The 14,178-nt window shown below is 54.0% G+C and overlaps 1 protein-coding gene across 2 annotated transcripts; it reads right to left on the reverse strand.

The window, feature by feature from the left end:
* Nucleotides 1-1,320: 1,320 nt before the first annotated feature.
* On the reverse strand, nt 1,321-9,092 carry SDS (serine dehydratase). Of its 2 annotated transcripts, none has more exons than XM_028163625.2 (8): nt 8,976-9,092; nt 5,325-5,479; nt 4,989-5,028; nt 4,630-4,766; nt 4,440-4,531; nt 3,454-3,681; nt 2,528-2,652; nt 1,321-1,826 (listed from the first exon to the last, which is right to left on the reverse strand). In XM_028163625.2, exons 2-8 carry the CDS (start codon nt 5,475-5,477, stop codon nt 1,618-1,620), a joined length of 984 nt encoding a protein of 327 aa, XP_028019426.2. In that variant the 5' UTR covers nt 5,478-5,479; nt 8,976-9,092; the 3' UTR covers nt 1,321-1,617. The 2 variants fall into 2 exon arrangements, with proteins under 2 accessions (XP_028019426.2, XP_007170934.2); XM_007170872.2 differs by having other exon boundaries at nt 4,630-4,769.
* Between the last annotated feature and the right edge of the window lie 5,086 nt (nt 9,093-14,178).

Below are 14,178 nucleotides of genomic sequence, written 5' to 3' on the forward strand. Positions count from 1 at the left end.
TCTTTGCACTGGGAGTTTCCCACAATCCTCAGCTTCAAGATGGCAGCCGCAGGCTCATCTGTGACTTCTGCCCTCCCCTGCAGGACCAGGGTCTGGCCAGCTGGTCGGCCCTGGCCCACAGCGGGTCCTCCTTTAGTGGGCAGAGATGTCTGCCTCCCTTCTTTTGGGGTTTTGTGCCTGATTCAGGCAGGACAGTGGAAGCTGGAGACTCCTGTTCTGGGCAGGTTTCCCTGAACTGAATGCTGTTTTAGGCCCTGTCCCACTGGGAACAATTCTGGGGCCAAGGGGCTGATGATTTCCCATCCCTTTCCTGCTGTCCTCTCTCCTGGGTTTTTAAAGTACGTGCTGTCCCTCCTGCCTGGAAATCAGCACGTAGGCCTGTCGCTGGGATGGGTTTTCCCTGAATTTCACAGCACCTGCTCTTGGTCAAGGTGGGTGGGGGACTGCAGTCCCACGTGGATCTGTGTGGTATCCCGAAGGGTTAGGTTGGTTCTCAAACTTCACTTTGAACTTGGGGATCCACTAGTGTCCCAGGGGCTGCTATAGGTAATGCAGGGATGTTCTTGAGTGGCTACGGGGGGCTCCCTTCAGGACCTCCAGGCAGCCCCGGCAGTTCCTCTTCTGTCTGGTTTATCGGCTGGCTTCAGTAATGTGCTGTCCTTGGAAGAGAGGGTTTGTGTTTGAGAGGGTTTGCTTGATGTTGACCAGAGATGGGTGTCCAGTGTCAGTTTACACACCCCCACGAATGGGGGGCTCACTACTCCGCTCCCAGTGGTTCTGTGATAAAAATCATTCTGTTATCAGGAAGGACTTCCGATCAGAATGAGGTTGGACTCTTCGGCCTCCCCTGGAGGCCCGCATCCCATCCCAAACCCCTCGTGTTCAGCACAGCTCCCCCTCGCCTTCTCCCTGCCATGCAGGGATGCCCCCTCCCGGCACACAAGCCCAGCAGGAGTTGGGATCCTGGCCTCCAAGTGGGAGCCCAGGGTTCCCAGGGGTGGGGGTGGGGTGGAGGATGGAACGGTGCTCAGTGCTGAGAGCTGGGGGCGACAGCAGGCACGGTGGGGTGGAAGGGAGGGAGGGAGGAAGACAGCCATGATGGAGAAACTCGAAGGAGCTTCATTTCAATAAATAATGCTTTTCTTCTTCAATGAAAGTTTGCACATTAGAAAAGTGAGTAAGGATGGACTTTGGGCTTTCTGCGAGGAGAGACAAGATGGTTCTTCCACCCTGGGCTGTGGCCCTGTCCACCTTCCCAGGGAGAAAGCCTGGGTCGGGGACATCTCATCTTGAGGAGGCCCCGCTGCTGTCCCTCCTGCCCACCCTGCTCTGGGTACCAGGTCTATTCCATGTGGGCGGTTGCCACCCTAGCAGGGGTGGATAAGAGCGGGGGGCGGGGAGGGACCACAGAGCAGTCACACAGATACCAAAGAGTTCAGTTCACAGCCTTGCCGGCTGCTTCCCTTCCGGGCCCTCCACACAGTGTTCGCGTGAGAATGAGGTTACCGGCTGGCCCGGGCCACAGGCTCCCAACAGACACAAGAATAATATTTAACAACAAGTCACTGGATGAAACTCCAGCCCTTCCAGGGGTCTCCCGGGTAGGGGGAGGCGTCCTCACTGGGGCAGCCCGCTCTTCATGCCCAGCTGTTTCTTGAGCGCCGGCAGCTGGGCCAGGCTGATGTTGCTGCCCCCACAAACGATGACCACGAGGGAGGACAGTGGGGTGCAGAGCTTCCCCTCTCCTTGCAGCTTCTGAACCACGTTGCTGTAGATGGCAGCCAGGGCTGCCCCACAGGCGGGCTCCACCAGGATCTTCTCGTCATCTGCCGGGGGGGGGTGGGATGGTGAGGGTAGAGCCAGAGTTCCGCAGGGTGCAAGGGAACAGTTGGGCCACTGGTAAAGCATGAGCCAATCAGCTCTCAGCCCTGGGCACAGACTCTGGTCCTGGACCAACCCCACCCCGCCATCATTACCCTACATTGAACTTCCAAGGTCTGAGCCAGGGCTGAGTTTCATTGTCAGTGCTAACACTGATAAAATGATTGTAATTTCCTGAGCACCGTGTGGAGGATTCTGAGGAATCATCTGAGCAAGAGTGCCAGGGTTGATTAGCCAAACTAACTGTGAGTGTAGGAGAATTAAGTGGCAGCTTAAGTGTGTGTGTGTGTTTGTTATCCCTGTCCCAGGATGAACCCAGTAAGAGTCCAACTTAGTTACAGACCCACCTCTGAATCCAACACTGAGGCCCATAATTTCCTTTTCTTACACTGGCTACCAGGAAACTCAGAGCCAACATTTTAGATACTCCGTTATTTTTCCTTGCTGTTATGTTATCAGACTTACTTCTTCATTTGTCCCTTTGGTCTTTCTATTTTTACCACCACATTGCATTAACTTCCATTAATGGGAAATTCCAGGGAGGGACGGGAGACAGAACTGTGAATGGGATCCCTTGGCATGCCAAGTGGACAGCCACTTAGGTCCTGAATCAGCAGGTTGGGTCTTGAAAGGACTTGGCACATACCCACAAACTTCTCAACAGCGGCCACAGCCTCCTGGTCCGAGACAACTTCAGAGAAAATGGGGTGTTCCTGAAACACCTTCATAGCCTGTGCTGTCACAGTGGTCACACCCAGGGCTTTGGCAACACTGGAGAGGCAAGGATGGAGAAGGGGGGGAAGAGATAGGAGAGAGGAGGGAGGCAGACCACGTGACTACCTTCTGGCCAATGAGAGGTAAATGGAAATATCGTGTCTTTAAAGGGAGGGGGCATAGCTTCTGCCCTGACTTCTTCCTGCTAGATGGAGTATGGGTGTGATAGCTGGCACTTAAGCAGCTATTTTGGGCCATAAGTCTACATGATAAGGATTATGGAGAACAAACTCAAGGATCCTGGGCCCCTGGCTTCGTGGAGTTGCCCCTGGACTGCCTACCTCCAGATTTTTTTTTATATATGAGAGGAAATAAAGTTCAATTTTGTTTAAGCCATTGTTATTTTGGGCTCCTGTATAATGTGGCCAAACCTAATCCTAATCAAACACCATCTGTCAAAGGTTTGGGGCTGGGATAAGAACTCCTTGGGAGCAGGAGCTGTGTTTATTCACCACTGTCTCCCCAGGATCAGCCAGTGTCTTGCACATATTAGGGGCTCAGTAAATGGTTGGTAAATTAGTGAGGTGTTTAAAACCCTGCCACAGAGGACACCAATTAATGATTAATATTAGACTTTTCATGCAAGGAAGTGTGATGTTCATGGTACAGAGTCACACAGACTTGGGTTTGGTCCCAGCCATACCACTCACTGGCTGTGTGACTCTGGGCAAGTGACCAAAGCCTCAGTTTCTTCACCTATAAAATGGGACTGGCATCGGGATCTGCCTCACAGCCAGCACCGAGGGGGGAGCTCCCCAACGCTCACGGAACATAGTGGCAGCACCCCTGCCTACTTACCTGGTAATCTGGGGCAGGGTGACAAGCTTGCCGGCCTTGGTGGAAGCGTGGAAGCTGTTGGCTCCGATGGTCTCCATGGTGATGATGGGCACGTCCCCCCAGCCCACCTCCACCAGCCCCTGGGCCACTCCGCACAGCAGGCCTCCACCCCCCACCGCCAGCACGATGGCCCCCGGCTTTGTGCTCATCGTCTCCTTCAGCTCCTTCACGATAGAAGAGTGGCCTTCCCTGGAGGAGGTGGGGAGGTGGGGCAGGTCAGGGCTGGGCTTCCTGGAGACCCCAGGCAGTCCTGAAGATGCCACTTACCCTCTGTATTTGCCCTCATCCCAGGAGGCTGATAGGCCTCGGGGCTAGTCCCCTCGTCCCCGACTCCACACTGATTTCCAGCTGCCAGCATCTGCATCTCTACCTGAGGGCTTTCTCTGGCCACTGGAGCACTATGACTGTGGCAGCTGGCGGTGCCAGGAGATGAAACGCCCTGGGAGCAGCCCCCAACCAACTATGGGGATTAACAATTACGGGAGCTGATGCACAGACGCCCCAGCATCAGCTTCTGCAGGTGCGGTAACTCTGGTTCATGTTCCACGCTGGCTTCCAGGGGCCCCCGAGGGATTAAGCTCCAGCTGCCCACAGTGGTCACTGGCCCATCAGTGCTCTTTATTGGCTTCCCTCCTCACTCCTCTAATGAGTCACCTCCCAAGTCAACTGCTTTCCCTGAAATCTTTGTCTCGGGGTCTGATTCCGGGGGACCCAATCACACACACCTGTGTATCTGAGCCCATGTGTTCGATCATGGTCAAGGAGAATGGGCATTGGTGCACGTGTGTGTGGGCACCAGCTGCCATGCCTGTGTGTGTGCTTCTATATGATGATGTGCACACACGTGTACACCGCTGTGTGTGATGGTGTGCTTCATGGCAGGTGTCTACTCAGTGGCGTAGCGGGGTGGTCACTACCCACCCCGGGTGACCCTGGGCTCCACGTACCAGATGAGGGGGTCGTCAAAGGGAGGGACGTAGATCCAGCCTGAGTTGTTTTTTGGCAGGGCCTTGGCCACCCTGACAGCCTCATCCAATGTCTGCAAGATCACAGAGGAGGCGGGAGGGGTGAGGGGCTGGGGGACCTGGCCCTGCTACCAGGTGCCCTCCGTGGCCCCTGCCCCAGGTTGGCACTCACCTCACCCACCACCTTGACCATGGCGCCCTCATTCTTGAGCCGCTGGATGGTGAGGGCAGGCGTGGTGCTGGGCACGACGATCGTGGCGGGGATGCCCAGCTTCCTGGCCGCATAGGCAGCTGCCATGCCTGCGTTGCCTGCTGCCAGGGGTCGGGGGCGGATAGTGTTAGTGGGACTCCCTGACCTCCAGGCTCTGAACCCTCCCTGGGTGACCGCTGGCCTCCAGCTGGAATTCTAAATTGGGACTTCTGCAGATGTTTGCAACGGCTCATTGCTGGGGAAACCAGGGCCCAGAGAGGTGGAGCCCCTGGCCCCAGGACACACAGCGGAGGACAGGAGGAGGCATGCAGGCCACTTACCCGAGGAACAGACAAAATGTTCACAGCCTCGCTCAGCCCACTGTAGAGACAAAGAGGGAGGGGATCAGGCCGTACATCTTCCCTCCCCAAAGAGACTGGCTCAGGGAAGGGTGAAGGAGAGGCAGGCCACTGATGGCTCTGGGATCAGTCCACAAGGGGACCCTCTGGACTGGCACCCTTTAACCAGAGGAGGCGTTAACGGTGGGTGCTCAGGCATTGCGGGGAGGTTGCAGGGCCTAGCCTGTAGCTCCTAGGATCTCACACCGCACTGGGCCTGGCCTGTCCAGAAGGAGGACCTGCCGCGCTCTCCCGGATGATGCAGAGCCCGTGCTGTACCGTCTTGCAGAGGTGTCCGATGCCCCGGATCTTGAAGGAGCCGGAGGGCTGGGCACTGTCCATCTTGAGATAGACGGTGGTGCCAGCCACTTTGGACAGGGTCATGCTGTCACGGACGGGGGTCTTCACGTGCAGGGGTTCGCCTGACATCATTGCTGGGAGAAAGGAAGGAAACCCAGAGGGTCAGGGGAGCTGGCCCTGGTGGCAGCTGCTGCCATTCAGTAGGCAGTGTGGCTGGGAGGGACCCTGTCCCTAACTTCCCAGGAGGCCAAGGACAAGGCCCAGATTATAGCAACCTGGAGACCTGAGTTCAAATCTCAACTCGGCCACCTACTTGACATGGGACAAGGAATCTCCCTTCAGCCTCAGCTGTCTCATCTGTAAAATGGGCATAAGGGTCATCTGCCCCCCACCACCTTGCTCACCCCAAGACACACATACGCTATGCTGGGAAGCTACGAACATCAGAAATAACATCCAGGGAATTCCCTGGCGGTCCAGGGGTTAGTACTCCTCGCTCTCACTGTCGAGGGCCTGAGTTCGATCCCTGGTCGGGGAACTAAGATCCCACAAGCTGCATGGTGCGGCGAAAAAAAAAAAAAAAAAAAAAAGAAATAATATCCAGACTTTGTAGCTTTTGAAGAGCACGAGGTGGAAATAGATTTGCAGGTGCTGATTCAGAATGAGCCACAAGATGGCTAAGTGGCTGAAACAGGGGCGGGATATCAGGTCTAGTCTGTGCAAAAAATGCAGGGACACACGCACACACACACAATCCACATGCTCCCGTGTGCACAGAACATCTCAGGAAACACACAAGAAACCAGTCAGGGTGGGGGCCTCTGAGGAGAACTGGCACTCAGCATCCCCTTATGTACAATTTGAATGTTTTGCCATGTGCGTATATATTACTTATTTAAATATGCATTTAAAAAAATTTTTATTTTAAAAATTATTTATTTATTTATCTTTGGCTGCATTGGGTCTTCGTTGCTGCATGCGGGCTTTCTCTAGTTGCGGCGAGCCAGGGCTACTCTTCATTGTGGTGCGCGGGGCTTCTTATTATGGTGGCTTCTCTTGTTGCGGAGCACGGGCTCTAGGGCACGTGGGCTTCAGTAGTTGTGGCACGTGGGCTCAGTAGTTGTGGCTCACGGGCTCTAGAGCGCATGTTCAGTAGTTGTGGCGCACGGGCTTAGTTGCTCCGCGGCACGTGGGATCTTCACAGACCAGGGATCGAACCTATGTCCCCTGCATTGGCAGGTGGATTCTTAACCACTGCGCCACCAGGGAAGTCCAAAATATGCATTTTATAAAAACTAACCTTCGGAAAGCCCTGTACCCAGTTAGGGGAAGCTTTTTATTATTGTTATTTTTTATAATAATTACTATATTATTTAATAATCACTTCTAAAGTGATTACCATGTGCCAGGCACTGTCATCAGTTTTACAGATATTATCTCACTTAACCCTTTTAACAGTCCTAGGAGGTGTCATTATTCTCCAGTTCTCCTGGTGAGGAAACGGACTCTGTTTTTCAGGTTGACCACGTGTACCTCTTATGATGCGACATTGACGCTTTTCTAGATGGGAGGCGGGGTAGGGTCTATGCTTCCTCCTCTTGAACTGGGTCGGGGGCGGGAGGGGCGCTGTGGCTGTAGTGGAAGTGACACTATGTGACCTCCAAGCAGTGATGTGCTGGTGAATATTTAACTATGGCCCCTCCAAAGGAAAAGAAAGTCCTGATTTCTAGTGTGTGGCTCTAGCCCAGCGTGGCTCTCAAGGCTGGTCCATGTAAGGTGACCCAGCTTCCACCTGGCTGGTAAGCTCCCTGTCCTAACCCAGACGCCATGATGGGCGCAAGCCCAGGCCGCACGCGGAGGCCACAGGTAGGTGCCCTGCCCGACAGTTCCAGCTGAGATTCCAGCTGATGGCCAGACATGGGGTCTGACTTAGGGATGACTCTAGCCCAGCTACCGTCATCACACTGCAGCCCCCAAGTGAGACCCAAGTGGGAAGTACCTGGCTGAGTCCAATCAAGCCCCAGAGTCATGACAGGTAAAGAATGTCTACTGTTGTTTTCAGTCACTCACCTTGGGGCAGTTTGTCACACAGCGATAGAGACTGGAGTATTGACTTGCCCAAGGTCACACAACTAAGGAGTAGGGGAGGCAGGATTTTTATTTTTTATTTTTGGCCGTGCCGCGTGGCTCGTGGGATCTTAGTTCCCCAACCAGGGAATGAACCTGTGCCTACGGCTGTGAAAGCGTGGAATCCTAACCACTGGACTGCCAGAGAATTCCCAAGTCGGGGAGACAGGATTTGAACCAGGCAGTCTAGGCCCAGGGCCAGGCTCTCTCCAGGACACATGGGTGTGGCTCAGGCTCCCCTGTCTGCACGGATTCTGGGTGACTGAGAAACTAAGGTGGCCCAGAGTCTGACCACACCCCCGCATACACATGCAGGCTTTCCATCCTGCCTCTCCTGCTGAGTCACAGGGGAAACTGATTCTCCCCAACTTGATCGGAGCCAGAATTGATCAGCGGGTGGTTGAACAGCCTATCTGCTCCTCCCCTCCCCCCCCCCCCACCCCAGAAGGCCAGGCAAGGGTGGCTACCCTCGCCCATCCCCCCACTACATTTCCAGTGACTCTACTGGTCCAGCCCCTGGACCTGGCTACTCCTGGCCCAGGCATCCCCCCTCCCGGAATGGTCCAGATATGCCTGGCTTGGAAGAAAAGTGGGAGATGGCGTTCCTGACCGCCCCAGCAGCCTTAGCACCCCCCAAATATGGGCCTCCCATGTCTGTCTGAATTAACTGACATTCAGGGCCTGGGTTGGGGGGGTCCAAACACACACCACCTCTCCCCTAGATCTGCTGAATAAAAGTCAGAGACAGGAGGCACTCCAAAACAGGGGCATCCCCACATCTGCTTGAATTAACTTTTAGCTCCTGGAGGTTATTCCTCAAACAATGGCACTCCTGTTCTGGCTGACTGGACCTTAAGGTCTTATGCAGGTCTTATGCAGGGAGCCAAGTCCTGGCCTCAGGGAGCCCTCCTGGTTGGGGCGGGGGGAGGCACCCACCCCTTTCAGGTGGATTTGGAACACCCCCCCCAACCCGTCTCCCATTGTGCCATCGGATGCCCTCAGGTGAGGGGGCAGGGTCCCTCCAGCACAGTGCCCTGTGGAAAGGGGGCATCTGTAAACTGCACTGCGCAGCCATTCCCACCTGCTAAGGAAGGTAAGACTTCAAAAAAGGAGGCTGAGCCAGGCGTGGAGGAGGGAGAGAGCGCGGGAAGCTGCAGTCTGCCTACCTGTCACCCGGCAGTCAGAAGTTACAGTCTCACGTGACTCACAGTAAGAGCTCAATAAAAATGAACTATTATTATACACGGACTGAACACTTTAAGTGCACTATCTCATTTCACCCTCACAACAACCTTAAGAGGAAGGTTCTGTTATTATTACCCCCACTTTACAGATGAGGAAACTGAGGCCCAGAGCTGGCAGTGAACCCAGACAGTCTGGTTTCAAAGCATGGGGTTTTATGCTCAACTGACTCTACCTCCCCCTCTTCCCCTGGGAAAACCCAGGCTGGCCGCAGGCACTCCAGTCGCAGGGATGGAGCTGAGGATGGATGGGGCCGCTTACCGGGCAAAGGCGATGAGCTGGCGGCTGGACAAAGCGTGCGAGCAAGGGAGGGATAGATTGGAGATGGTCTTGATGGGTAGACGGCCCACGGACAGATGAACTGCCGAACAGGTAGAGAGTGTCTTCAGAATTGTCCCGGCGCTAACGGGTCCGGGCTTTATCCCCCCGGGCGCCTCCGGGCAGCCAATGGGGCCCCAGGACAGGCCACACCCCCGCCAGGCCCCGCCCCCTGGCCCAAGGCCGGGGGCTTCCAGGAGGGGAACCGGCAGCTAGCTGCGCCTCTCTGGCAGCTGCTTCTGTCATTTTTCCAGTCCCGCTAGCCACCTCCCCTTCCCCACCCACAACCTCACTTGCAAATGAGGACAAACACCTACTTCCCTAGGGCTTTTAGGAGGCTGCTGGAGGAGGGTGTGCGATAACGCACTTAAAGTCACTAGCGCGTGCTTGGCACTTAGTAGGCACCCAAGAAACAAACAGTGGAGGAAGTGGATACTATAATTATCCCCATCTTGCAGAAAGGGAAACTGAGGCACACAGTAAGAGGGATGAGCTGGCACTTGAACGCAGCAGTCTGACTCCCAAAACTGCAATCTAAACACAGTTTTTAAAATTGCCGTCCCCTGTCATCCTTTACGACTCCTTTGTCCTAAAGGGGCAGACAGCTTTATGGGTAAGACCCAGGAGGGTCAGGGTTCAAATCCTGGCTCTGCCCTTTACTAGCTGCGTGGCCCTAGGCAAGTCACTTTGCCTCCTGGGGGCTCTGTTTGCTCATCTGTAAAATGGGGATGATAATGGTACCTCCCTCCTAGGATTAGATGACATGATAACGTATGTATGTATGGAACTGAGTGTGAGTGTTCAGTAAGTGCTGGCAGCCATCACCATCATCCTCACCATCATCTTCATCATCACAGAAGTGGAAGGTCTTGCCTCCCTGCCCCATGCCAAGCTTCGGATCTGTCGCTGGCTGTCTGCAGGGGTCTGTATCCCCCACAGAGGTGGTGCGCATGCGCGTGCGCGCGCGCGCGCGCGCGCGCACACACACACACACACCCAGTCGGCTTTCTCCCTGGCCCCTTCAACAAAGGTTTCTTGTCCAACTGGCCAGGACGAGAATATCGATGAGACAGAGGGCAGAGAGGGCACAAACAGCCCACACAACCATCCCCCTCCATGCGACAAGCTGTCCCCTCTTGCTGGCCCCCTCTGACTTTCCAGAGGCCATCCCGAGCCCCCCTTCCTAGTGGGACATCCACAGGTGTGTGTTGGGGATCCAGGGTGGCAGAGCTGAAGGGATGTGGGCATCGGGAAGCTCACGCATAGCCGCAGCCTCCCGGTGTGCATCTGAGTGTATACAGCTGGCGCTCACTTTGCCCGAGTATCTGCTTGTGCCTGATTCCATGTCAAGTGTTTCCTATGTGGGTTTTCACTTAACCCTCAGATAACTAGGTGAGTGGGCATTTTGAATCTCACGTCACCAGTAAGGGAACAGGCTCAGAGATGAAGTAAAACTGCCCAAGGTCACCCAGGAGGCAGGGATGAAATGAGTCGACTGAAATAAAACCTCACAAGGTGAGAGCTGTGAGTTTCAGTTTTATTTGGGAACTTACTGAGGACAGTAGCCCTGGGGGAGGGGGGGAGACGTCCTCCCAGATCGCTCTAAGGAGCTGCTCCAAAGAGGTGGGGAGTGGGGAGGTCAGTACATATAAGATTTGGTGAAGGGGGTACATGCAATCCAGCAAACATCTCGGTACAACGTTGCTGCTAGTCGCCAGGAGCAGACATCTCCGTTAATGATTTTAGTGCTTTTCTAGGTATGAGAAGATACAAGAAATTGGGTTCCTAAAAATTTTTCCTGAAAATATCCAACTGTCTGAAGGCCTGTTCTGCCAGTTTTCCCAGAGCACAGAGTGCCTCGTTCCTGATCGCAGCCCTGAACCCCTTTTGGGCAGGGTGTGTTGAAGGTCAGAGATTGCAGCGGCTAGCGACTTCATTCTTGTAGAACCAGGTGACGAGTGACATTTTTTAGTCGTCAAATGCAAAGTCAGGAATTCTGAGTCCTTCGTGGATACAAGGCTGATGGAGGGGCTGGAGGTGGGGGTCAGGGAGGGCATCTGGCCCAGCCTGGTCACAGTCAGAAGTCCCAGATTTAGGCTTTTGATGCTACCTCCACATGAGGAAGGCAGCTATTTTAAGTGCTAGATTAAGCTCCATTCCAGTGGAGCAGCACCCTGACTTGGTGGTGGGAAGCTGCAAGTGGTGGAAACAAGACGATTAATTCTTTCTTTTGACCTCTATGTATTCCATTTATTTTGACAAGAATGGATCACGGCTGTGATTTGAAAAACACCAGATTAAGAAAATCAATCATATAAGAACCAACAAGAGAGAAAAAGACAAAATATATATCGTTTTTGATATCCTGTCTGGGCATTTAAAAAAAAAAGTAACTTTACTGGGACTTCCCATGCTTCCAATGCAGGGGGCATGAGTTCCATCCCTGGTCGGGGAACTAAGATTCCGCATACCATACTGCACAGTGCAGCCAAAAATAAAAATAAAAATAAAAAGTAACTTTATTGAGATATAATTCACAAGGCGTACAATTCACCCATTTACAGAGTATCAGGTTTAGAACATTTTCATCATCGCACAAAGAAACCCCCTACCCAATAACAATCACTGCTCCTTTTCCCCCCTCCCTCCAGCCCCTGGCAACCACCAATCTACTTTCTGTCTTTATGGATTCTTCTATTCTGGACATTTCATATAAATGGATCATATACTATGTGGCCTTTTGTGTCTGGCTTCTTTCACTGAGTATTCTGTCTTCAGGGTTCAACCACATTGTAGCATGTGTCAGTGCTTCGTTCCTTTTTATTGTTATTTATTATTTATTTATTTATTTTAATTTTTTTTTTTAAAAATTCAAGACCCATTTATTCTCTAGTTCTGCCCACGTAGAGACACCCTCCTTGAAAAGGCGTTGAATCCTTCCGTTCACTTTAACACCTTGTGCTGAAAACACGTGTTCCGAGGTTTCAACTATGAGATCCACATTCTTAAAGCACTAATTCTTAAACCTCATCTAGATTTCTCCCCTTGGATGGGGGGAGATGACCCAAACACAGCGAAGAACAGCTCAGGACTGTGGGCTCTGCTCGCCCAGAAGACCTTGTAGCTTCCCTGACCACCCGGCTGGAGCCAGGATTAGGGCCCTGAGACGAGGGGCGCCTGCTGGGCTGCCGCCATCGCCCCCAACTCCTGTCCTCTTCACTAGGCTGGCTGTCACCTCTAGTTTCCCTGGAGTTCGGGGATTCCAGACGGTCTCCGCTCACACTTCTGTGTCACGCCTGCTGCCTCAGCACTGCTGAGACACACCAAGGGGGAACAGCACACAGAACTGCTTTTCAACACACCAGCGTTCCACGCCAAAGTTAAGCCTGCAGGTTCTTTTTCATCAGAGGACATTCGCAAGGCCATGACTTTCCCCGGTTCCCCACTGTCCTTGCCAGCAGACTGGACATGCGTGGCCGCCCGCCGTGCTGAGTCGGGCACAGACCCCTGGCTCCCCTCCGGCGCGCTCTCCTGGAGAACTGCGGGCGGTGCCCTGGGCGCATCAGCAGGATGTGTCCTGAGTCCTAGAATGACAAGAGCCACACCTGCAGGTCTGTTCCACTGACTAGCCGCACAGGACCGAGCTGGGCCCATGGACCTTGGTCTGGACTGTGTCGGCTGGTCATTCTTGCCTAGGTTCACAGGCCAACAGCCCGTGTCCTTCCTTTCCTGTTCATCACCGCACCAGCGGCTCTCTCCTACCTGCTGCCGTCACACGCCTGGCAACCTCGTGTTCCGCGGCCAGCCAAGAACTGAGACCCCAGCAGGCCCCTAGTTCCCAGCAGGCAAACTCCCCATTAAACTACCGCTGCCTAGCGGTGTTCTCGAGGCTTCAGAGCCGGGAGAGTGCGGAGAGCAGAGCAAGCCGCGGCGCCCCCAGCCCCACACTCGCGATCCTCCGCGGAGGCACCGGAACCTCGCCGCACCCCCCACCCCCAACACAAGCGACCTCTGCGCCCGGCTGTCCCGCGGACCCGGGCGCACCTCCGACCACCGTGACCCAGGACGGAGGCGCGGGGCGCGGGGCGCGGGGCTCGGCCGGCGGCGGGCGCTGGCGTGGGCGTGGACCTGGGTTCCCGCCCCGCCGCCCGGAAAGCTTCGTTCCTTTTTATGTCTTTATAATATTCCATTGTATGGATAGACGACATTTTTGTTATCCATTCAACAGTTGATGGACATTTGCAGTCTGGGCATATCTTCATTTTTAAAAAATGTAAAAAAATATGTACATGTGTGGGTATATGTGTGGTTCTGTGTCCCATCACATGGATGGAAACCCGAGACCCTAACAGGGCAGGGGGCTCACCCATGGTCACCCTGGAGAGCAAATGGAGCAGAACCAGGTAGAGTGGCGGTGTGATGGGGACATTGTGACCAGTCAGCTGCTGGAGGGTCTTAGAGGGAGGCCGGCCGCTGTCATTGTACAGACCTCAGCCAGATCAGTTCATGCCCATGACTCTAGCATCCAAGGCGTGTCCGTTTCCAGATAGCAAGTGAGTCAGTTTCCTGACAGGACCAAGTTCAAATCCAACTTTTGCCATGAACTTGCTTTAACTGATAGTAGTATCCACCCCTTAGATTTGTTGTGAGGATTTAATGACTAAATTGATGTAAAGTTGTAAGGACAGTGCCCAGCATATAGCGGGCTCTTAATAGGTGATGGCTATTTTCTTTTTCTGGTACTCAAGGGGGCATTTTCATCCCTAGCTCTATGTAATAGGGAACCAGGGCTTTCCTTTCCCATCTAATCCTCCCTTGAAAGGTCTTGAGAAACAGGGGAGGAAACTGAAAGTCCCCTTCCCCCATTTCACAGATGGGCAAACTGAGGCCTGGATCTGTCCAAGGTAGGGAGATGAGGGCAGAGCCGGTAGTCCCAGGAGGAGGGTGGGAGTCTGGCTGTGGAATCTTGGGCAAGTTGCCTCTCTCACCTCTGCCTGCTGGCTCTGTTGCATCACACCCAGATCAGTGTTTCCTTGGTTGTGGGAAGTGGGGATGATGACGACTGTCTTCACGACCCCGAGGAGGAACAGACAGCTCTCAGTTCTGTTTGCCCTCCCTGGTAGGTGCAGCCAAGCCCCAGAGTCTC

Source organism: Balaenoptera acutorostrata, chromosome 13 (genome assembly GCF_949987535.1).
Source record: "Balaenoptera acutorostrata chromosome 13, mBalAcu1.1, whole genome shotgun sequence".
Taxonomy (NCBI): domain Eukaryota; kingdom Metazoa; phylum Chordata; class Mammalia; order Artiodactyla; family Balaenopteridae; genus Balaenoptera; species Balaenoptera acutorostrata.